The sequence below is a fragment of the Suricata suricatta genome, chromosome 4 (genome assembly GCF_006229205.1).
Source record: "Suricata suricatta isolate VVHF042 chromosome 4, meerkat_22Aug2017_6uvM2_HiC, whole genome shotgun sequence".
Taxonomy (NCBI): domain Eukaryota; kingdom Metazoa; phylum Chordata; class Mammalia; order Carnivora; family Herpestidae; genus Suricata; species Suricata suricatta.
In genome coordinates, this window is record NC_043703.1 from 100488049 (window position 1) to 100512936 (window position 24888).

The 24888-nt window shown below is 48.2% G+C and overlaps 1 protein-coding gene across 2 annotated transcripts in view; it reads left to right on the top strand.

Moving 5' to 3' along the window:
• Positions 1-24888, top strand: part of EML6 (EMAP like 6) — a 283528-nt gene that overhangs the window by 253862 nt on the left and 4778 nt on the right. The window contains exons 28-40 of one of the 2 annotated variants that reach the window (XM_029937369.1): positions 5279-5293; positions 6622-6630; positions 7467-7545; positions 9948-10077; positions 11513-11611; positions 12605-12778; positions 16671-16879; positions 17714-17871; positions 18504-18618; positions 20425-20613; positions 21631-21803; positions 22214-22376; positions 23995-24098. In XM_029937369.1, the coding sequence (XP_029793229.1) occupies positions 5279-5293; positions 6622-6630; positions 7467-7545; positions 9948-10077; positions 11513-11611; positions 12605-12778; positions 16671-16879; positions 17714-17871; positions 18504-18618; positions 20425-20613; positions 21631-21803; positions 22214-22376; positions 23995-24098 (1617 nt within the window). The remainder of the gene's footprint in view (positions 1-5278; positions 5294-6621; positions 6631-7466; positions 7546-9947; positions 10078-11512; positions 11612-12604; positions 12779-16670; positions 16880-17713; positions 17872-18503; positions 18619-20424; positions 20614-21630; positions 21804-22213; positions 22377-23994; positions 24099-24888) is intronic. The other variant, XM_029937368.1, reaches the window with a different exon arrangement.

Below are 24888 nucleotides of genomic sequence, written 5' to 3' on the forward strand. Positions count from 1 at the left end.
ATGCTCCCAAGTGGCAGAAGTGTAAAAATATTGCAAAGATTTGATAGGTTTCCCTGAATTGAAAGAAACCACCATCTCTAGGTAATGTCAATTTTTCTTCTAACCTTTTCTACTATGTTTTCAGAGAGAAACCTGCCCCCAATTTTTAAGAAAGGCTGTGTGTCATCAGTCACTGGCCATTTCATGTTTGCCTGAGGCATGATGAGCTTGACAAATCAGGACAAGTCTCCCCTCCATGGGGAAATACACGAATAAACAGCCTGCACTTCCCCCTTCCTCCCTCCACTGGCCTCACAGAGGCTCTTTGTCATCATTGGTCAGTAGCTGCTTTGTGAGCTCAGATAGTAAAAGCTGCCAAGAACAGACATTCTTGCTAACAGGTGCTTCTGAATTCACTCTAAAATTTACCATCTGAGATCTGTCAAAACCGCTACATTCTATCTTAAGCTTGGTCTGAGAAATGGAGAGGAACCTCTGATTCTACATTTCCATCCCCTTCATGATGATGGAGTGACCTTAATAAGCCTGAGAGTTCTTGCAGAGACCCACCATTGCCCGTCTGCTGCGTGTAAGCTAGGCCCAAACCTTACTCCAGGGCAGCAAGTGCACGCACACGGGGCACACGGGAAAGGCGTGTCCTCATTCTGCCAGAGCATTTCTCTCTCTCTGAGTTGTTCTTTACTCCACCCCTTAATTCTGTAGAGTTCTGTACTCACAGCTGCCTGAGGAGGTGGAAGATAGCAAGTTTCCTGTTCTTTAAGGAAGTTACAGTATCTATTAAACCCCTAATATGCTGAAATTAACCATTTCAAAGGCCTGTTGTTTGGCTATGTAACTGTTGAAAGCTGAATAGTTGGTTTTTTAAAGGGAATTTAATGCTACCTTCATAAATGACTTTCCTTATTCACATCTCTTCATTTTATATACTGTTTGAAGCAAAATAATATAACCTATAATTTTAGGACTTAAACCTGCCATTCATTAAAACATAGTTTGTTCACTTTTTGTCTTAAAAAAATATGCCAGGGCTTGAAAATGCAGAGGTAAAGTGATTTTTTTGAAAGATTAATAGACCCAGGAAATCATATTTTTACAGTGTAATCATTTGACCCAAACCCCCTTGCTCATGGGGATAAAGAATGTATCACACACAGGTGAGCAATTTTCTGATGAAAGGCAGCTTCTCTTACAAGACAGGATTGGAAGCTGTTATTTTTATCGAGTCTCTGAATATCTCTCAGATCACTGTTTGAAGGGAACGGGCACTACTGGGGTTGTCACCCTCCCTTCTACTGCTGTGTGGTCACGAGGTAGTAACTGGGGAGGTATTTGCAGAAGCAATTGTTGGGGTGCATGATTTGCTCCCTTGGAAACAATGTCCCTGACTGTAAGGTTTGGAGCATCTGGGCGTTTTGTGGGTGTGTGTAAAGCATACTGGCTTTCTCTTTAACCAACCCCACCCCTGTCCTTTGAGGTTCCCGTCATGCTCCATCTTCTCCCCTCCCTGTTGCTGTCATTTATCAACTTCCTGTCTCTGAGGAGTTCAGGGAATGTCAGCTGGCTGAGCGACTCCTGCCAGCCCTGAGTTATGTCACCACCAGTAGCTCTCCTCTCCCTCAGTGACTTAAACTTCTCTCCTCTAGATATCTCATCCCCGGGAATCCTAATCTCAATCCTATTTTTAAAAAATCCTAGATGCCTTGATACTTCCATTTTTCTCTGCCTGAACACCACTTTTCCAGTCTTCTTGGCCCTTCACCCCTGTATTTCTCCCACAGCACATACTTCCGTTCTTCTGACTAGAAGGTCACAGTGGTGCAGACTGCCCTTGCCAGAGTCCATGTTACCGGCTGCACCAAGGCCCCTCCACTGCTCCTTTGTTGTCTTCTTGTCTTTGATGGATGCCCTCTGCCAGCCACTCAGCACTCAAACACAGTTTTGCCCCTTCCTCACTTTTTTGCCCAAACCCTATCCCCCCAACTCTTGGTAGATGGCTTTTCTACCCTATTTTATCAAGAAAACAGAAGCTATTGGTATGAACTCCATCTTGGCACTTCTTTACCTCTCCTCCATCTTATTTCCTATCCTCCAGTCCGTGTGAACCATTCACGTCCTTTCTTCTCAGAGACATGAAGTCCCTCCTCCTATTCAAGGCAGGTCCCTCGGCTGGTTGCTTGGACCTTGGCCTCCCAGCTGTCTGTGCTCCCTGACCATCGCTGTTGTCTCCTCCATCTCTGGTACCACTCCCCACTCAGAGGATCCTCAGCCAGGACGTGCATTTCAGTCTTTGCCATCCTGACCAAACTCTCTTCAGGAAATAAGCAAATCCTTTGACTGATCCTGTACATTTACACACATATTCCAACCTTCCTTCCTCTTTCCCCTTCTCATCCAGGCTTTACCAAGTCTCTCCTTCACTTTCTAGCCCATTTCGTCTGTCTTTTGCCTCTGTCATTTTGCTGACATGGTGACTTTCTGATTCCCAAATCCTCTATCCTTGTCTTGTTAAAAGGAAGAACTTGTTTCTTCTGGAGTAGCATTGTGCAATAGAAATACACTCCAAGCCACGTGGTTAATTTTTCTAGTAATCATGTTTAAAGCATGTAAAATGTTAAAAGAGATGGCGAAGTTAATAATGTGTCTTATTTACCCAGTATATTAAAAATATTATTTCCACATGTCATCATTGTGAAAATAATTGAGTCATTTTATATTTTTTAAAAAATATTTTTATTAAGTGTTCAAAATCTGGTATATATTTTAAAGTTACAGCACACCTTAATTTGGACTAGCTGCATATGTAGCCAGTGGATACTATATTGGATAGTGAAGTTATATCTTCTTAGAAACTATCTTTCCTGACCCTCCTCCTACCTCTCCAATCATTTCTTCTCAATGTCTCGTGTCTGCCTCCTCTTCTTGCCATTCACATGCTGTTGGGCCTCAGGCTTTCAGCTCTCTTCCTGATTATATTCCCTCCATTGGATGGTGATTCTCTGAGTCCCACTTCTGGTTAGTAAAGCCAGACCACGGGTGTCTAAAGTTTGACATGGCACCATCTTACATCCTCACTCTTCTCCTGCCAGGTGCCCAGGCAGAAAATTGGTATTCCACTTGCATTGCTCTTCCTCCTTCAACCCCTAGATCTAATCAGGTCAAGAGTTTTTGAAGTCTGCTTCACCAGTATTTCTTTAAATATGCACATGTTTCCTTCTCTAAAACCACCTCTTTAGTCAAGATCCTCATCATCCCTCCCTTAGATTATTGGAGTGGCCTCTTCAATGGCCTGCCCACCTCACTCGTAGTTCCCTCCTTTCCATCCTGTATGACCTCAGTCTTTTACCCCCTCCCCAAATAAATTGATATTCACCTAAAATGGCCAAGTCTGGGACTGTATCCCCAATTTTTAAAAAGGGTAGGGAGAGAAGACTGTGTTATAGGCTTCAGTCCAAAGCATTTTCAAGATGGCAGGCTTCCCTGAGGCATTCCATACTTTTCCAGTCTGACTCTCTTCCTCCCACTCCACTTCATGCAGCTCTACAGGAGTTCTGGAGGACATAGGAATACACTTAACAGAATCCAGCTCCTTTGGTTTGATAATGAAGAGCACCCATGGCTTCATAGCATTTCCCTCAGCATGGATTTATCCTAGAGCAGTAATTCTTAATCTTTCTCTTTCTCTCTATCTCTCTCAGATCATGTATGTCTTTGAAATTTTGCCTAAAACATGCCTCCTTTCCCCAGGAAAATGCACAGGTACCAACACAATTTGGCCTGAGTACCTGAAGCCCACCCATGGGCTGATAGGTCTCAATCAAGGACAATGTTGAAACAGTGCTCAGGTCATCTCCTGGCTTCCACTAAAATGGATCAAAAGTTAGGTTTCCCAGGATACTTTGAAAACCCATGGAGTATATTATGGCCCATTTTGGAATCTGAAGAAAGCTATGTTTCATACTCCAAGGACACTTTGAACATTGTCTGACTAACAACACTGAAAACAAATCTAAACTTGCATTTCTTGGCTAAATATAGCTGATTTTCTCCACAGCAACACCCCTCTTTATAGAAGCTGTTTGCAACAACTTTGTTTCTTACTAGCTTTCTGAACCTCACTCTCCCGTTGGCTTTCATGTTGTGCTCATCTGGGGTTGTGACTGACTTTCTTTACATCTTCAGTCGTTTCAGAAGCTTCCCTAAAAACCTTGGCTCCAAACCCTCTCCTGCACATCTCAGGTCATCATGTGTTCTGCTCTACCCTTCGTTCTGCCAGTCCAGCACTCCAGGAAGGGAACAGAGAGGGGAAAACATTGGGCACTGTCTACCTCTGGGTACCTCTGTGGGCTGCAAGCCCATGTCCTAAGACCCCACTCATCTTTAAGTGAGCCTATGCTTTCTCTTCAGCAACCTGCCCAGCTGCTGGACAGCAGGATTACAGCATGGATTGACCTTCTCAAGGTCCTTCCCTGCCCAAGAGTGTGCTATTTCCACAGAGGACATGGGGACGTGAGGTAGGGACTCTACCCATGGGTAGGGGTGCATCTTTGGCAGCCTGCACCCCTAGCACTGGACAAGAAAGAACAATGCTGCCTTGTTACTTAACACCAAGCCACATGCTTAAGTCCACAGGCCTCCCCTTGGCTTCTTGCCTCTACTCTCTCTTCCTTGGCAAACTTCTCTTCTGCTCTCTTGGAGCTCAAGCCTGTCCATCGTCCTCTCCTGATTATCCAGTTTGTTTGCTCTTCTGCCAGGCTCCCTCCTTAAGCTTCTTGCCCAATGGAAACTCTTATTTCTTCTTTGTTTCTCTGAGTGGCTTCAAAGTTCCACGTGCCCCCAGAAGTCCCTTTGTGTCTCTGGTCCTCCCTTCTGGGCTCCCCCGCCACCACCTCACCTACCAGGCTCTTAACCTTCCTGAGTCCCCCCTCCCCCCACTCCCATTGCTAGTCTGCCCTGCTCTCACTCCCTTTCTGGCTCTCTCGTCCTGAGTGCCAGCTAGGACAGCCTGCTTGTAAAGAGTTTATTGGACTGAAAAGTGAGTGAATGTTCTCACACACCCTGCTCTTTCCCACCTCAGCAAAGCTTTTCAGAGTCACATTTCCAATGGAATCTGAATCTGGAAGGATTTAGATCTGCTGAAAAATGCCAAACCTCCAGCATTTGGCTGCGTTTGAGATTTTTGGCAGTTCCTCCCACGTCTGATGTTACGAACACTGTTTATAGATGCCTGGAAAGAAGCCTTTAATGCTTGTATTGTGTTTTAACTTGCTTTCCTTTGGAGGCAGGGAATTGTCAAGTAAGTATTCACAGCACTCTGGAAAAGCCCAGGTGTTCGATGAGCATCCAGTACTAAGCGTTCATGCAGAAATCCACAACCGCGAAGGGTCTATACTTAACAATCCGCTGAATTTGCCACCATGCAGGTTTCTTCCTTTTGCCCCTCTCATCTTCAGTTTTGAAGCAATACAGCCATAAACATATGCTTGTGAAATAAGAAAGAAACATTCTGAGATTGCTTTACTTTTCAGTTTTTAACTGAAAATCAAGGTGAAAAAAAGCATCGGATTGCCTCTATGTGTATATATATACCATCTTGTGTATATATGAATACGCAGTGCTTGTGCTTGTGCATACCGCGTATACACTGTATAATATGTGGCATATTATACAACCCGTGTGTACCCTGGGAACGAGCCCTGCGTTTAATCTCCAGTTCTGCCTTGGAACCACACGCTGTAGCTCCAGTGTCCCGCTCCCATCTCCGACCTCGGCTTGCTTTTGTCACACACTCGAACGTTCTTAGGTGAAAGAAGAAACCCAAGGATTTCATTTGAAAGTCCCACTAAAACAGAAGAAAGAGCAGATGTCCTGGGAAGTGATAATTAATGTGAAGGAAGTGTCTAATTGCGAGAACTGGCATGCCCCCAGCCTCCCGGTTTTGCTCAATTTGGCAGCAGTGACATCAGCCGGGGGTGTCGTTTTGCAGAGATGTGCTCCCTCCCTATTCTTCAGTGCAGATAATAATACCATTTGGTCCAATTATCACTTATGATTGCATAACATGTTTGGATTGAAGAGTTTCTCAGAAAATAAAGGTAACTTGTTTTTCCCCAGCCCGAAAATGCAAGCCGTTCCAGCGGGCAAGCCGCCCTTCCAAGAGGCACTGGGAATTATTAGGCTAAATTATGAGTCGAACTTGATTTGGAAACAAAGCATCCATTGTGCCTAACTCCCAACGACATCCAGGAGGATGTTACTGTTTTCCCTGACAACAAGTTTTTCCCCCGGCGCACTCCCAAATAAGCAGCAGCGTCCCCAGGCGCATCCGCAGAGTCGCAGGAGTGTGCGGGAAGCATTGACAAGGCTTCCTTTTTTCTCCCTATTCTGTAGGAGCGTTAGTGCAGAGTTTGCCCAGAGACGCCAGGGTATGAGCTTTCTGAATTTGTAGACTGGTGCACTCTTTCATTTCTGTTTTAGTTCTTTGCTGGCATGCTCGGGAAGCATGGTTTGTGCCACACAGGAATGTCTGTTCACTTGATAATGCTTGTGCATGAATGAGGTGGTTGCTAATGCGGCTCTAAACTGTACTAAGTTTCTCACTTGGCTTTGTTTGCTGCTTACAAGGGGATCCAGGTAATCCTTTCTCTTTGCATAGCCCCAGAGCAATAACTAATGGATTCGGAACACGCGGCGGGCCTGCTACAGGTCTCCCCTACCCATTTTCTAAACTCCAAGAAGTGTGATTTAAGGGAACCCCGTGTTACAGAAACTTGGCCTACTCATGTCAGAATAGAGAGCTTCCCCGTTATAAAATCTCTTAGCTAAGAGAAGGGAAATACAATCTTGGGGATGATGGTAGCAGTTTCATGTAGACCGTGACCCGATGGTATAGGGCAGAGCGGGCATTCTGTCTGTCTTTTATCCCCGTGCTTCCTACTTGCCCTTTTGAATAGCATAAATGACCCGGGCACTTGGCCCTCTGGGCCTTTTCCCAAACTTGACTTGTAAGCCCCACTTCACACCACGGCATGACCTCTGACCACCTAATTCTGGACCACACGGGTGCATACCGACCTGAAAAGTGGCCAGTAGACTCAGGGAGGACAGCCTCTTCCTTCTCATTCTTAGGCTCCTCTTTAGTTGTAAAACCAGCCCCTCTGACTCAGGCGTCTTCCTGGCTCCCAGAAGATGGGGAGACTGACCCCTGACAATGATGCCTTCAGTGTCAGGAAGCCCACCGCAGTGCCGGTAAAATGCAGGCCCCGTCAAGTGGCACCCTGAATGTCGGAATCTACTTTTTCTGGGGCGAGCAGGGGAGGGAGCAGGACCAAACAAACCCAGGTGGAGGGTTGGCTGAGTGGGGGACGAGAGAGAGGAGCCTGGTGCTGGCCTTAGAGGGTGCACTGGACAAGCTGCCTTTTGTGCAACACTGTGGTTTTGTTTTGTTTTGTTGTCCCTCTCTGTTCCAGACCACCTGTTAGCAGAGCAGCCCCGCAGCCTGAGAAACTCCAGAAGAACAACATCACCAAAAAAAAGAAACTGGTTGAGGTGAGGAGGTTACGCTGTTTTGTTTGGTCTAATGGGAGTGTTCTAAGACCTGCCCAGTGGACACCACCATCGGCATCTGGTGAGATACCTTCCAGTAAACTTGAGTACAGCTGTTGGGTCTCTCTTGTCTCCTCCCTCTTCTACAGAGTGTTGTGTCCCCCATCTTAGAATCACACCCACTGAGTGCCACCAGGTCCCGTCAGTCCTGACTTACACATGTCCCATGTTCTTCAAAGCTGTCTCCTTTCCCCTAGACCCAGTCCCACTCAGGGGCCGGGGGTGGGGGAAGACACAGGGAGAACATGAGCTTATTCTTTGTCTCTACCATTGTTTCAGCACCTGCCATGAGCCAAGTACCATGTATTATGTACTTCCCATGAAGTATTTCCTATAATCTTTCATACTCAGGAGGAAGGTACTATTATTTCCATTTTACACATAAGGACAGTAGCTCAGAAAAAGCTAAGTGACTAATTAGGTCCTATGCCCAAGATCTGCAAGCCTGGAAGTGCAGAGAGATTTGAACTCAGTTGCTCATACTTGAGGACTACAGCTTTGTGGACCTGCTCTTTCCTAAGAGCGGCCTCTTAACTGGCCCCTCCCTCTCCGACACATGTCTTGCTGCCAGCAGAGTTAGCTCTCTCACATGGAACACTTCACACTTCACCTCAGCTCACACCTCAAGACCCAGGAGATTCCCACATTGCCCGTGGGATTCAAGTGCATGGTTTCAAATCCTCACCCAGGAGCCACCTTCCAGCCTCAGTACCTGTGATTTGCCACTGCGACTCAAATCTCCAGCCCCAAACCCAATACTTAAGGTTTTCTGAAGCTGCCATGTTGTAGAAGGTTCCTCCTCTTCTCTCCCCACACGCTGGTCTTTCCAAGCTCTTCTCTGGCATCTCAGTGTGATCTTCCTTGATTCTCCTCATCCTAAACACTCCTACACTCCCTGACACATATCCCTCACTCACAGCCCTTATCACACACACTCCTGCCATTATTTCTTATTCATGTCTCTCCTACCACAGTGTCCTAAGGACAGAAGAATCCATCTTAACATTTTTTTTTATTGGAAAGGGGGGATTTATCATGAAACAGAGCACAAGTCAGAAGATGTAGGATCTAGAAGCTGAAAAGTCAGCATAAACTAAGATGGTGCTTCTTTCTGCCCACCATGGCCTTGGCTGTCTGATGCATTCCTCTCTTCACACATCCTGAACTGTTTTGGCAGACAAATGGGTATGACCCAGCACCTGAGTTTGTATCTCTGCACTTAGTTGAACAGCCCAGCCTTCCAGTGTCTTCAAGTCTAAATTCCTGGGAGAAACCATATGACTAGTCCAGCATTAGTCAATTGTCCACCATGATGCGGGATCACATTTTACATTACAGTTTCTGGGAGACACATGGGGGGTGGGGCAAGGCTGAGAGAAAAGAGGAGAAATGCTCTCCAGGCAAGAGATATTGTACAAAGCAAAACTTCAAAGGTAGGAAAGCTCATGATATATTTGCTAAATAGACCATGCAGCTTCACCAAGGGGCATAGGAGATGTGTGAGCAGGGATAATTGTGCCAATTTAGGAGTTTGGGCTTTATCCAATAGACAGTGAAAGTCAGGGAATGTTCTAGAGTAAGGAGAGGTTGTGGTATTGTAGGACAAGTAATCTGATGTTTGCAATTGATGAACTTTGGAGAAAGAAATCAGGGAACATAGAATCAGGGACCCACATCTTTTTAATCTTGTGTCTGTCCAACCAACGGACCAACCAACTTGGTGCCTGGCACAGAAGAGCTCCCAATAGTACCTGTATATCAAATCATATTAATAACTGATCTTGATCTTAATCATGGAAGGTAAGACAGGAAGAAGAGAAAGACTATAAACCCAGAACAGGATCTAGTTGTTGAAAAAAAATACAAATTATTTAGAAACTTTGTAGGACACGCACCAAGCAACAGAACGAGTGTGGCATCGGCCTCAGTGTTCTATGCCCTTCCAGGCCCAGCGACATTCATGGGAATCAGAGCAAACCTCTGGGCCACCGTTCAGCTTCCCCAAGGAGTGCCTGCCAAGGCACAGACCTACAACTTCTAGGTGACCTTTGTAGGGCTTCAAATCAGTAGACTTTAACTCCCGGAGCCTGGAAGCTTACCTAGTCTATTTAGAAAACGCCCTGTAATTCTGTGTGTTGGCCCGTCTCCCTAGCTTTTCAGGGAACTAAAGAAAGAGCTGCCTTGTAGCCTCAGCTAGTCGAGAAGCAAAATGCTTTTTGAGGGGTGTTGGCTGTCAGACCAGCCGTGCGGTTCCCATGAGGTAAGTGGCTGCTCCCAGAGTGTGGGTTTGTGCCTCTGCGCTTCCCTCCCCTGAGAGCTGCTTTTATCCGTGTGTGGGAACGTAGGAGCTGGCGCTCGACCACGTGTTTGGCTACAGGGGATTCGACTGTCGCAACAACCTGCATTACCTGAATGACGGGGCGGACATCATCTTCCACACCGCGGCGGCTGGCGTGCTCCAGAATCTCTCCACGGGTAACGCAGCCCGAGGGCCCCCCTCTGAGGACAGGACCCCACTCTCTAGTCCTTTTGTGTGTACTCCCCAATCTTGAGATGCCCCCCAAACTGACACGTTCTCGTCCCAGCAGAGCCCCTCACTCGATTCCAGACTGGGATCATTTGGTCCTAGAAAGTGTCGAGGCCCCCGTTCAAAGGCCGGAGCCTCTTTCTTTCTAATAACGCCCTGCTGTCAGCCCTCTGAGGGAGATGTCCTCCGTGTTTCCATCAGCTGCTCAGATGCTGGGAGGGATGGACAGAAGCCAGAAAGAGGGTGTAGGGAGTGCAGAAATTCCTTGCAGCCAGTTACCAAGAACAGAGCATAAAGGACCTTAATTTTTTAGCAGTGACCAATTTTTTAGTAGCTCAGATTTTCAAGTTTTGCTTGTTTTGACTAATTGACCAGATTTACCATAAGGATGAGAACTCTTAAACTGTAAGCAAAGCACCCCTAATGTCCCTTAACTAGTAGGGTGACTCACATGAAACAAATAGTTTGAAAAGAAACACTGCAAGGCAAAGGAAACATCCAGAAATGAATTTGACACCCATATCTTTGCCACCAGATTTAAATATGTTAACATCTTGCCTTACTTGCTTTATATCTCAAAACAGACCCCCCTTTCTTTTTTCAAATTTTTATGCGCCTTCCCACGTCCACACAGTTAATTAACGCATACCTCTTTAGATTAGTGAAGTCGCTGAACACAGAACGATCTTTTTTGGGGAGGAGGACCTTGAAATTTTCTCTCTGTCTTCTCTTTTTGTAGACACTATCATTTTAGTAGCAATGTGCTACTTCCTTGGCCATTACCTCCTAGCTGTTGGGTATTTGGATGGTTTACGGCAGCCAGTTTGGAAGTCAGCAACCCCATTTTTTCATAGTAGATAATAAATATTTCCTGTGTTCTCTTCTTTCTGTGATACATATTGAGTTAGGGCATTAGGGGGTGAATCCCTCACCTGTGCCGTCTAGTAGGCTTCCACGGGACTGGTACTTTGAGAAATAACAATAATTCAAAAGAGAGTCCCTAAATATTTTCCTGTTCCGCAGACTTTCCTTTCAAATGAGTAAGTGGTGCCATTTTGCTCAGTTAAGCACTCTCTCCATTACACTTTGGACCCCGGAAGCCTCACACTTGGACTGTGCTCTGGACCCACACAGGTCACAGGAGGGACGGAAGAGGAGCTGGTGTGTGCTGGGGCAGAGACCCAGCTCTCCCGCCAGGCGTGGAACAGAATACGTTAATGTAGAAAATGCTCTCCCATCTCCCCAAGAGTGACTCTAAAGTTGTGAACTTGTGGCCTAGATCTCTCACTTTGACGAGGCATTTTCAGACCCTATATGATGCTTCGCAGTTGTCCTGAGAGGTCTCAAAGGCTCCCCTGCTCACCCTCCGTGTCTGCCCCCTAGGGAGCCAGAGCTTCTACCTGGAGCACACGGACGACATCCTCTGTCTCACGGTGAACCAGCACCCCAAGTACAGGAACGTGGTGGCCACCAGCCAGATAGGTAGGAAGGCCGTGCCGGGGCTGGGCTTTTCCCAGCTGAGCAGGGATGTTGACTTCCTAGCAAATACCTGGAAAGGGAGCCAGTGGGTTGCTGACATCTACCCATTCTTGACATCGCTGTTATTTTTTGAGCCCTAAATATATCTGTGTCGTCTGAGCGAAAATATCCAGTGATTGGTGGTACTTAGGGATCATGAAGTCAGCACAGAGCCTGATAATCCAAATAAATGGGTGCCCCCATCCCTGTGGACTTGTGGACGCCAGGTGTCAGTTAAGGAGCGCCATGTCCGAAGCCTGGTGATTGTGCTTAGCAAGGCTTGTCTGTGTGCCCGGCTTTCCTGCACCTGAGAAACTGCCAGTGACAAATGTGAACTGAGTCACATTTCACATTTGTGAAAAGGTGTGTGTGTGTTTTTTAACTTTATCATTTCAAAGGCAGTTTTTACGAACATATCCTTCTGCTTGTTTTCATTGAACCCATGTCCATTTTTAAATTTAATTTGGAACTTCCTGATGCTGGTGTTAAGTGCTTCACTATCAGAAACGTGACTTATTGTAGCTATTGTTTTCCCTTGACGCTTCCTCATTGCCATTGCCCACCCAATGCAGTTGATATTACGGAGACCCAAGGTAAGGCTGTTCCATCCGTGAGTAGTTTGAATCTTCACAGCAAAATTGTGTCGCTGTATCGTGTTTGCTGATTGTATCTGGCCAAACTGCAGATACAAGTCATTGATCTCACCAGTTGCCTTTGTATAAGCTTCTCCACAAGTGTGTGTGTTGGACATAAATCCCCTTAGGCCCCTGGCTCTAAAAGCACAACAGACGTTTCTCTTTGTCTTCGCCTCTGGCCAGGTCAGGTTGTAGGTCTCTTAGGCCCAGTACCTGTAACACCCCCGAATATCTGTCTCAAAAAGGCTTTTGGGTGAATGTAAGCTTTGTGTTGCCCCCGCCATTCTCCAGCCTGAGTTCTGTGTGTGCCTCCCACATTCAGGAACGACACCTTCAATCCACATCTGGGACGCCATGACCAAACACACCCTGTCTATGCTGCGGTGCTTCCACTCAAAGGGGGTGAATTACATCAACTTCAGCGCCACCGGGAAGCTCCTGGTGTCAGTGGGAGTGGACCCTGAGCACACCATCACTGTCTGGCGTTGGCAGGAAGGTAAATGGAGCAGGGCTGGCTGTCCCAGGGGGAGGCTTGCTTGTGGTGTGTGCTGGGCTCAGACCGGATGGGCCTCACCCCGAAGCTGGTCAAGGGCACTGCTGTCGGGTCAGCCGAAACCGGCGATCTCCCCATCTGCAGAAGCTGCCGATCAGATCCCTGGACTCCATGGCCAGGGGAGTGCTGGGCTGGGCATTGGAGGGCCTGTGGGCACTCTGGCAAAGTGCCCCTCCCCTGTGCTGGCCGCCTTCCTCCTCAGAGAGAAGACTCAGCCTCCCCGTTTCCATCTCAGCCTCCTTCCACCCAAATTTCCTTGTCCTTGGTATTCCTTCCACAGCCATACCACCCTGGTTGCCAGGAACTGGGAAGGATTTTACCACCACAGTCTCAGAAATGCTTTTTTTTTTCTTTTTTTTTACATTTTAGCTTTTTTGAAATGGGGATTCACCTTATAATCAAGGTTTACATTTACTGTAACAGGATTTCTCTCTTGCCTTCTCCCAACACACACACACACACACACACACACACACGCAGGCTGCTGCTAAATTTATGTTCATGTTGGAATCAAAGATGTATAATCTTTCGAGTGTATTCTCAGGTTGGCAGAACTGATCCAATTAGTTAGGACGTTAATGAGGTCTGTCTCCGGCCAGGCAGCCCATATCTGGGGCACGCAGAGCCAGGCACTGCCCAGACATGGCACTTCTCCAATTCAGGGCTTCTAGAGACCCATTATCTCACCACCTCCCCACGGAGGGAGCTGTAAAGAGATGGGAGCTAAGTTCTAATCCCTCCTGAGCCCCCATGTGAGAAAAAGAGGTTGGGGATCTGCAGACTTTTATAATGAGGCTCCTTTATCATATCCCGTCCCTTTCTCATTTTCTTGTTCATCAGTGCATTGTGTCCAAAGGGCCCCATAATCTATGGTTTGAGGATGCAGCTTCATTTCCTGTCCTTTTGAGTTGGCCTTAAATAGACTCAGCCCCGGATGAGACATTGAGTGTCTTAAACAACAGACTCGTAGCCTCGTGGAGTTGGAAGGACTAGAGAAGTCTTCCTGCCTGGTCTCCATCCGTCCTGACAGGCTGGCTCCCCGCCTCTCCCAAATGCTTGCAGGGCTGTGGCCCACATCACTTCACAAGCCAGCCCACTCATGGCTGGAAATGTCTTACAAAGCCCTTTCTTATGCGAGAGCCTGACTTGCTTCCTTACGCCTTTCTTCTGCGGCACTGATTCCGCTGTCCACGGTGGCCAAGACCAAGTCTGTGCCTAGTTCCTCAGAAGAGACTCATCCCGTTGGGCCCTGTGCACAGGCTGGTCTTTGCAGGCCCCCTCTCCTCACTTCTGCCCTCTGCCCCTCTGGGCATCCCCGCGCTGGCCCTGCCCCAGCGCAGACCGCTCCTTACCCAGGGTCCCTTCTGACTGCCACAGGGCAGACTAGTGGAGCCTGGACTTTTCATCATGCTTCTAAACAGGATCAGCAGACGCCTTCTCTTTGGTAACTTTCTCCCCTTGTCTTTGCTGGGACCTGCGCTTGGCTCTCAGCAGAAGGGTTCTGAGCTAGTGACATCTAAGGGTGTGTCGCCAACCACCAGCTCCCTGAGACGGTTGTCTGCAGGCCTCCCTTAGCTTCACGTTCTGCTGACAAGTGATTCAGTTCTGCGGGAGGTTTATATGCATTTTTGTCACCATTAGAGAGCGTGTTACTCAGTCTTCTTTTGTTGAAGGACTGTTTTGTCGAACTCCAGGTGTGTGTGGTGTGTGTGAGTGTGTATTTCAGAAACAAAGTTGAGTAAGATATAAGCTTATTATGTATAAAATGCACATTGTCAGGGCCTCGATACTTGCATGAAACTTGTTCTGAGAAACGTAGAAGCCAGTGGAAAGCAGATACCGTCATCTCCACAGTCAGAAGTGTCCATGGCTTAAGACCAGGGGGAAAAAACAGTTGCTTAGAAGAAAGTGCAGGGGCACCTGGGTGGCTCAGTTAAACATCAGACTTCGGCTCAGGTCATGATCTCAGGGTTCGTGAGTTCAAGCCCCAGGTCGGGCTCTGTGCTGACAGCTCAGAGCCTGGAGTCTGCTTCACATTCTTTATCTGTCTGTCTGTCTGCCCCCCCCCCCCTCTCTCTCTCCCTCTCTCCCTCTCTCCCTCTCTCTCTCTCTCTCCCTCTCTCTCTCTCTCTCCCCCTCACCTGCTCATACTCTGTCTCTCAAAAGCAAATAAACATAAAAAATCTTAAAAAAAAAGAAGAAAGTGCAAAATAAAACAGCATATCCCCCGTGACTACCGAGAATGATCCTCTCTCTTTAGTGGTCACTTGTATTGCTTCTCCTGTAATCCAGCCATTGGAATCCTTTTTCTGCTGGGGAAGGGAGATTTCTTTGTATTTTCCTTATGATGTGTAGTTTTTTACTGATTGTTCTGGTTACTTGTTTCCCGTACGTGTTGCAAATGTTTCCCCCCAGTGTAGTGTTTGTCTCTTAACTTAGTTTATAGTATCCTTGAAGAGCATGGGTTTTTAAACCTCTGAGCTCTGAGTGGGAAGGTATTTTCTGCTGAGCCGAACTTGGCGCATGTAGAGAAAGAATGGCCGGTGTGAGAGGGGACGTGCAGGTCCACCAGCCGGTCCCGGGAAGGGCCTCCAGGAGGATGCTTGTGGGGCGCCAGGCCAGCTACGCCAGAACCCACCACCACTCCACTGTGGAGCCATTTAAAACAAACACATAGTGAAACAGAAAGAGGGGATTAAAAGAACACTTTCCATGATGAGCATGGAAAAGTGTTTAGAACTGCTGACTCACCTGAAACCAACATAACACTGTATGTTAACTAGACCGAATAATTTTTAAAAGGTTAGTGATGAGGAGGCACAGGAAAAAGTACACATGAGTAAACAGAGGAGACAATTAAAAGGAAATTGGAACTAAAACATTAAGAATAAGTTAGAAGAAAATGGAAAGAAAAGTTTAAAATAAAAATTAAAAACTTGAAGGCAGAAAAATAATGATGAGGTAAAAACAGATGAGTCCACGATGCAGGCTGAAAGACAAGAAGGCAGGAGATCTAGAAGGTCGTGATGCTACCAAGTGGGCATTTGCAGAGCAGTCGCTGCACCAAGCTCAGCCCTCAGGGGCTTTGCTGGCACCCGATCTCTTAATCCTTACAACACCTTATAAAATGGGAAATACTTTTATTCCCAAATAACAGAAGAGCAAACCGAGGCACCAAGAGATTACTGTAATTTTGCCAAATTTGACCTACAGTAAAGGGTGGAGCTGGGATTTGCTGGGGACAAAAGTTAAAAAGCAAATGAATCAAATCATAAATGAATGGGCTTGAAGAAAAAAACTGGTACTTAAATATTAACGGTAGAATTTTTAAACCTAAAAGCCATGAAAGACAAAGGAATGTGAAGGACTTTTTTTTTTTATGGAAAGTAAAAGCAGAGAATCTTGGAAAGAAATTAAGAGCAGTCTAAAGGAATATGAATCTCTAATTACACTCAAGGGGAAGGTTCAACTTCTGGTAGGCAGGAATCCTGTGATGTGGTAGGAGACTGGAGATGGGAAGATGAAAGGTGCCCTTTGTCCTTTTCTGGTATCTGGAAGCTTCCATCTTCAGGGCCATCCCTTCCTGCACATTCATGGGTACCTGGATGTGGCTTTGTGGGGGTGGAGTGGGATGGGGGTTGTGTTAGCAGCGTCTGCTGCTCTGGAAATTTACCGGACTCTCTCTTCCCTGCCTTGGGAGTCATACCTGAGGCAGGGAGGGTGCCGTGCAGGAAGTAGGACACCTGAAGTGTACCCGAGGCCTTGCTGGATGGAGAGCCATCCTGAGCCCAGACGGTGGGAGCACCCACCTCACCAGACTCTCTCACCCATACAGGTGCCAAGGTTGCCAGCCGAGGGGGTCACCTGGAGCGGATATTTGTGGTGGAATTTCGCCCTGACTCAGACACGCAATTTGTGTCTGTTGGTGTTAAACATATGAAGTTCTGGACCCTGGCAGGCAGTGCCCTGCTTTACAAGAAAGGAGTCATCGGGTCCCTGGAGGCTGCCAAGATGCAGACGATGCTCTCCGTGGCCTTCGGTGCTGTGAGTTCCAGCAGAAGCTTCCTGAGAGGGGACCCTGAACCCCGGGCATGGGCTTGGGGGGCACAGATAGCCACAAAGCTGCAAACAGCAAGAAAGCTATTTCCACATTTTCACCTTTATTGGCTTACTTGCAGCCTTTATTCCCTTTCCTTAGCACAGATGGGTGAGTTGACTGTATCGTTCCTAGTTGTTTCCCTCCAAATATTACAACAGGTAGGACTCGCACTAGGGGCAGGAGCCTCATTATCCTAGAGGCAGGCTGACTTGTCACCCTGCCCGGCGGGGTTAGACAGCCTCAGAGGATGTGGGGTTGTGTCCCACCCTGGGCAGCGTCCCCTTTCTCCTGACCCTCTCGTACTGCAGGTCCCACAGCTGACACTCCTGCACAGGCTGTGAGGCACCCTCAGCCACTGCAGGCTCCCCTGGGGCTGTTCTGAAACGCAGCCACCTCTGGGTCCTTCAGCTGGGGGGTTATGTGCACCTTGTCCATGAGCCCAGGAGAGTTGGGGCTGGAGCCCCGCCCCTTCCCCTGCAGTTACCTGGGTGGTAGATCCCAGGATGGAAGTTCAAGTAAATGCTGAGGTGCACACTGTGGGGAAGCCAGATGCCCCAGACTGATGCAGTAGAGTGAACTTCAGAGCTAGGTGATTTTGTTATACGTGCCTGTGGTTTCCGGCCAGGTCTTTTGCCTTTCCTTAGCACAGAAGGTCAATTTGAGTGTGTGTTTCTCTTCTCTAGTTCTAGTTCCCTAACCAAGGAGCAGGTGGCTGGGAGGGGACCCACTTGAGAGGTGCTGTGAGTGTCCTGGTGTGGAAGCTGTCCCTTTGTTTACAGAACAACCTCACTTTCACGGGTGCCATCAATGGAGACGTCTACGTGTGGAAGGACCACTTCCTCATCCGACTGGTGGCCAAGGCTCACACAGGCCCCGTCTTCACAATGTACACAACCCTCCGGGACGGACTCATAGTGACTGGCGGCAAAGAGCGGCCGTAAGCCGAAACTCTTCTGGGAACAACGGGTCTTACTGTGTTGGGAGAAACAGAAAGAAGCATCTCCCAGTGGGAGAAAACGCGGATTTTCTTTCTCCCATCTTGTCTGCATCAGGGAGACGAGTCTGCTATCTCTCCAAGAGGGCCCTGGGCTCTTCAGAGTACAAGTCAGAGAAGGAGAGAGGTGGTTTGCCGGTGGATGAGAATCCAGAGAGGTGTTCTTGAAAAGACTCGTGACCATGTTCTTCATAAAGTGTCACTTCCCATAGCTCTTGGGGGACAGTAGGACAGAGGTGGGGAGAGGAGTTCCCCTGGGGACAGAGATCTAAGAAGGAAGGGAACAGCAGAGAAACATTTCTCTTCGTGTTTCATCCAGTAAAGGCACAGCTTGGTATTTTAGATTGTAGTCCTCTTTCCTTCTGCCACACCGGCATTTGACAGTACCCTGGGAAACCCGCCAATTTAAATGGTTGTCACCCCCCCCCTTCACTGGGGCCAAAAAAGAGGCCACCCTGGAGGCTCTGTCCTGCTGGGCCCTGGTGGCCTTGATGATAGGGACAGGGGACATGGGGCATCGAGGGCACGTCTCCGGACGAGGGCCAACTTGCCAAGTTCCTCTCGATCTTTTTCAGGACCAAAGAAGGAGGGGCTGTGAAACTGTGGGACCAGGAGATGAAGCGCTGCCGCGCCTTCCAGCTGGAGACGGGGCAGCTGGTGGAGTGTGTGCGCTCCGTGTGCCGCGGCAAAGTGAGTGGGCCGGGCTGGCGTCCCGCCGCTGGCCCCGGGGGGCGGGCCGGCAAGGGGCCCCAGAGGGAGGGAGTTTAGCCAGACTCTTCCCCTGTGCCAGGTAGTTAAATCCTGAAAACAAGCCTCCAAGGTGTGACTTGCACTGCAGTGGGAATTGGCTTAGGGTCCGACAGACCCAGGCGCAGACTCTTCTGAGTAGCACTGGCTGTGTGACCGTGGGTGTGTTACTGAACCTCTCTGTGTCCAGCACATGGGTGGCTGTGAGGGTCTCATGCATTATAATGCACAGTGTCTTCCATTATGCCTGGCTCAGAGCCACATTCAACGGATGTCAGCTGCTACTGCCATAGATAATATTACTGTAGGCGCAGAGATAGTAAACAGTTTGCCCAGGCACACAGTTACGTGGTCAGTAAGCTGGGACAATAAGAGGACATCAAACCATCTGACTCAAAGCCGTAGGTTTTCAAGTCCTTCCTGGTCTGAATATCAGAAACAACTGTGGAGTTGTTTCTTGTTGTTGTCTTTTTAATATGTGTCTGTCCAGGCTCTTCCCCAGAGCTGCTGAATGAGAATCTTAGCCATGATGTGTGTGTTCCTTTTCTTCTTTCCTTTTTTAATTCCCCAAGAAAGTCTGAGGTCCTTGAAAGAGTAAGTCTTAACCTCTGTTTTATACCCTGTGTTTATATTTTTGAATTGTGAGCAGTCTAAGAATTTGCCTTCTGGATGTTCCCCGTTGAAAAAGCAGACCTGACTTAGAGTCTCCATAATTAGAAATCGAGAGCTTTGTTTTAGATACATAAATACCAATCATCTGGCAGGTAGGTAGGTAGACATGTGGGAGGTGAAGGCAGAGCTGGGCCCGGAACCTGGAAGTCCTCAGGAGATGGCTCTTTGTTCAGTGTGAGGAAGGATTTGGGAAGAAGTTGAGGGTCCAACAACAGAAACCGACTACCCCCGCTCTGTAGTGAGTTTGCCGTCGGTGGAATGTTCTGGTAGAGACTAGATGATGGCAGTCTCTGTGCTGTCGCTCTCATCCATGGCTGAGGGAGAAAAGGAAAAGTGAGGAGGTCACGGAAAGGCGGGTGACTGTGTTAACAACCCAACCCGTCCCGCCTCTTCTGGCAGTAATACCTTTGTCGGCAGGGGCCACTTTCCCTTGTTGCTCTAGTAGTGTTTCCCTTTAAATTATTATTTAAAATACAAGTCTTATTTTTTACCTTTATTTTTACCAGTCTATTGCCTACTAGATATCTGAGATCATAAAAATATTTCATTTTAAAACTTTTCTTTTTTTTAATGTCTTATTTATTTTTGATACAGAGAGAGACAGAGCATGAGAGGGGGAGGGGCAGAGAGAGAAGGAGACACAGAACCGGAAGCAGGCTCCAGGCTCTGAGCTAGCTGTCAGCACAGAGCCTGACGCGGGGCTCGAACCCACGAACGTGAGATCTGACCTGAGCCGAAGCCGGAGGCTTAACCGACTGAGCCACCCAGGCGCCCCATATTTCATTTTAAATTGTAGTGAAATATAACAAAATTTACCATTGTGACCATTTTTAGGTGTCCAGTTACTGGTATGAAGCACACTCCCAGTCTCGCTGCCATTGCCACCAGCCACCCACAGACGCTTTGTGTCTTGTAGAACTGAAACTCTGTAGCTATGAAGTCCTCACTCCCCTGCCCCCCACGCCCCCAGCACTCGGCAACCACGATTCGACTTTCTTCTACATGTCAGACCAGCTACGCCATGAGTGCGATCAGACGGCGTTTGTCTTTTTCCTAATAATGTTCTTATGACAACAGGGGAAAATTCTAGTAGGAACCAAAGATGGAGAAATAATTGAAGTTGGTGAAAAAAATGCTGCTTCCAACATCCTGATTGACGGGCACATGGAAGGGGAGATCTGGGGCCTGGCCACCCACCCCTCCAAGGACATCTTCATTTCTGCCAGCAGTGACGGCACAGCCCGCATCTGGGACCTGGCTGACAAGGTGAGGGGCCCGCTGTGCCCGGAGGCCCACGGGGGGCCCAGCTGGAGCCTGGAGTGAGGAGGGTTCCAGCCAGAGCTGGGGGATGCGGTAGGTCAGCAATTCAGTTAGAAAGCCTGGTAATGAAAGTCCCACTCACATGTCCCATTCGGCTGTTAGCTGCATACACCACGTATAACTATTGTAATGATGTATGATGTATCTTCATTGTAAGCAAAATCCACAAAACCTAAAAAAATAGGTCTTCTCTGGACGTGAAGACTAAAAATGACTTAAAATTTCAAATGTTCCCAAATGGGACATTTCTGTCAAAAACCAACAAAGTTCATGGGGCACTTGGGTGGCTCAGTCGGTTGAGCATTCTATGTCAGCTCAGGTCATGATCTCACAGTTGGAGAGTTCAAGCCCCACATCAGGCTCTGTTCTGATAGCTTGGAGCCTGGAGCCTACTTCAGATTCTGTGAGGCCCTTTATCTCTGCCCCTCCCCCACTTGTGTTCTGTCTCTCTCGTTCTCACTCCCCCCCCCCCCCGCCTTCCATGCTCTCTCTCTTAAAGTTAATTAATTAAGAAAAAAAAGTTCAAATAGGAAAATGGGGAAGTAACTGATGCAAATATTCCCAGCCAGTAGTGAGACAGGATTCAGGATTTGAACTGAGAGGTACCAAAGCTCTTCTCTGAGCAAGAGGTCAGCAGTCTGAGCTCGGACGACCCGATCTGGCTTGCCGCCCGTGTCTCCAAAGTGACTCCTGCTCATTGTTTACCTAGAGTCTAGGTTGTGCGAGATCATATGGACCGTGTTTACTACCAAACCATGTACAGAAAAAGTTCACCAACCTCTGCCCGAGCTGTTCTACCCGCCTCGGTTCCTCAGGGACAGTTAGTTACTGTAAGAAGCAAGACGTTTGGAGGCCCAAAGTGGCTGCAGAGACTGCCGCTACTCTGGCCTGGGGGCAGGGTTTCCCCTGGAGACCAGCCGAGGAGGCCTAGGGCTTAGGTCATGTTACTTTGTATCAACATAGAAACTGCTTAACAAGGTGAACCTGGGCCACGCGGCCAGGTGTGCAGCCTACAGCCCGGACGGGGAGATGGTGGCCATTGGCATGAAGAATGGAGAGTTTGTCATCTTGTTGGTGAACAGCCTGAAAGTCTGGGGGAAGAAAAGAGACCGGAAATCTGCTATCCAAGATATCAGGTACATAGCAGGTCGTCTGGGCAGGGAGCAGAAGGGCACCCATTCCCCTTCTCTGTGGTTGCCTTTCTTGGAAGGGTCATGACTGGAATGAAGAACTCAGTCGTGGGAGGGTCCTTCTGAACGAGCCAGCCATGAAAGGAGACTCCCTCACACATCAATTCTCAGACAGGTCTTTGCTAATTTCCATGAAGAGTGTGGTAAAACTACACACGCAGTGCCATTCTGCGTAAGGCCACACGCACCCACTCCCGCACCCCCAGGGGCCTGGGCACAGAGAAATGGCTGAACTCCCTAGAACGCCGACCATGTGTGAGTCATGAAGTGAGGCCTCCTCTGGAGATCATTCCAGAGCAGACCCGACGCCTGACCCGCCCTTCTCACAGACCACGCTCTCGGATTGCTTTTTCTAGAATCAGCCCAGACAGCAGATTCTTGGCCGTTGGTTCTTCCGAACACACAGTTGACTTCTATGACCTCACTCAGGGCACAAGCCTGAATCGCATTGGCTACTGCAAAGATATTCCAAGCTTTGTCATTCAGATGGACTTTTCTGCGGATGGCAGATACATCCAGGTATGTATCAGGCTATGACATAGATGCTAATATCTGCTGATATCTGAGGCAACCAAGAATCATCATCATCATCCTCCTCCAGCAACAGTGGTGGCTTATGTTAATTGAGTGCTTACTTTGCACCAGGCTATGCATCCATCTCTTATTAATAGGAGCGCTTTCAGCACTGTTACCTTCCCCCCACCTTATAAATGAAGAAATGGGCCTAGAGAATTTAAGAATGTTGTAAAAATAGAATTTTAAAAAGTAGAATTGTCCTTCAGTAAGAGATGCAGGCAGCTCACGCCCTAATAACTTTAATCCTTCTATTACTTCCTCCCCTCCAAAGCTTCCTAACCTCTGGTTCTCTGGGGCTCTACCTAAGGCCGTGTGGCTTCTCATATTTAATCATTTCACTTGCAAGTCTTGGGTGGTGTGGACCATCCATATTTGGGGTCTGGACTCCAAACACCGGGCTTGGAGTGGGGGGCTCCTCACTGGGAACTGACAGGTTGGGAGGGATGGAGAGAGGTCCCACCATCAGGACTTACAGCTGAAAAGAGAACCATGTCTTGTCCAGCACTCTGAACAAATATCGTGCATTAGTGAGCTGGCCTGGAGTGGTTACGCATTGTGAAATGAGAGGGGACCCATTCATCGATTATTGACTGAACCAGGTGCGGTGCTAGGCTTTTGGATGGACAAGATGGGTCTGGTCCCTGCTTTCCTGTAGCTTCCCTGTAAGGGAGAAGACAAGCATCAAACAGATAACCACAAAATATACCTATAATTACAAATTGTGATTATGTGCTGCGAAGGAAAAGTACAGGGTGCTGCAGAAGCATTTAACAGGCACTGAATTTAGATTCACTTCCTCTCCCCACATGTGATATTTGAGCTGAGGTCGGTGGGATGTGTAGGAGTTAGCCAACAAAAAGAGGCAGGAACATTGTTCCGGGCCATCTGTATGAAGGCCCTGAGGTGGGAAAGATCTCAGCACATTGCATGAAAAGCAGGAAAACCTAGGGTGGCCAGGCTAGAGACACCCACAGGAGTAGATGGGGCTGGAGATTTTCTAGAAAATGCCGATCTCCCCCTAGAACCCTTCCAAAGAAGCAAAGGCCAGGTCCTAGAGGGTTCAAAACTCATCTCTGTCAGTTGCTGTCCATGAGAAAGCTCGCCCACCTCTGTACCAAAGGGTCTGTTTCTGAGAACAGGGACTCCCTAAACTTGAGTGAGCATCACAGATTACCCAGAGCATCACTTTGTTAAAACACAGATTCCCGGGTCCCACCCTCCCCGTGTCTGATCCTGTAGGTCTGGGGTGGGGCCCAGGAACATGCATTTCTAACAACTTTGCCGATGATGCCGAAGCTGCTGGTCAGGAACCACATTTGGGGAACCGCTGCCTTAGGATTTTGGAAAAGAGGCAGAAAATAAATGAAAAGCTATCCCGCTCATGTGCGTTTTGCTACAGGCTGTCCACAGGCTTTGCAGGCTCGAGCTGAACTTGGGTTTGGAGAAGAGTCCTAGGGATCCAGAGGCTTGGTCAACGTTCTGGGAAAACAGTACACCAAAAGGGGAGCCCCTAGGACTGGAGAGAAAGCTGGTGGACATGGTTGCCTCCTTCTCCCTGCAGGTGTCAACAGGAGCCTACAAGCGCCAGGTCCACGAGGTGCCACTGGGGAAGCAGGTCACTGAAGCCGTGGCCATTGAGAAGATCACCTGGGCCTCCTGGACAAGGTAACCAGAGGAAAACACTTCTTTTTTCTTTTTTTAATGTTTGTTGTTTTTTTTTTAAGAGAGAGAGAGAGAGAGGGACAGAGAAAGAGTGAGTAGGGGAGAGCAGAAAGACCCAGAATCTGAAGCAGGCTCCAGGATCCGAGCCGTCAGTACAAGAGCCCAACATGGGGCTTGAACTCATGAACTGTGAGATCATGACCTGAGCCAAAGTTAGACGCTTAACCAACTGAGCCACCCAGGTGCTCCTGGAGGAAAACACTTCTTAAGGAAAAGATCACATGAAGTTTCTGATGCCAGACTCAACCTCCAAGTTTGTATGTGGACTGGCTGTAAAAAAGCTCAGAGACGGAGCTGTCTTGTCTTTGGGGGCTGGGGGCAAGCAGAAGGCTTCTTGGACCTGAGCTTTTGAAATGCAAACCCCTTTCTTTTGTGTAATCCCTCTGTCCTATGTCCCCAAGCTCATCCAGCAAGTTCAAGCTCATCCAGCATGTCCAAAGGGAAATTATCTCCCAGCTCTTGGCTCAGCCCTGGTGCAGGGCAGTGGGGGGGGGGGGGGGGGGGGGGGGGGAGAGGCAGCACTGCTGCATAGCAGAGTCAGGAACAGTGGCAGTGCCATTTCAGGGGAAAGGACACCACCAGGCTGTGAGCTTGAAGGTGCCCAAGCATACACACATCCAGAAGGACTTGGAGGGGGAGGGTATCAAAGATGGAGGTAACTTTTCTTTTGGGGTACAGGGGATGGGGGCAGAGCAGAACAGTAAGAGCTAGGGGCAGGGGACAGAGGGGCAAG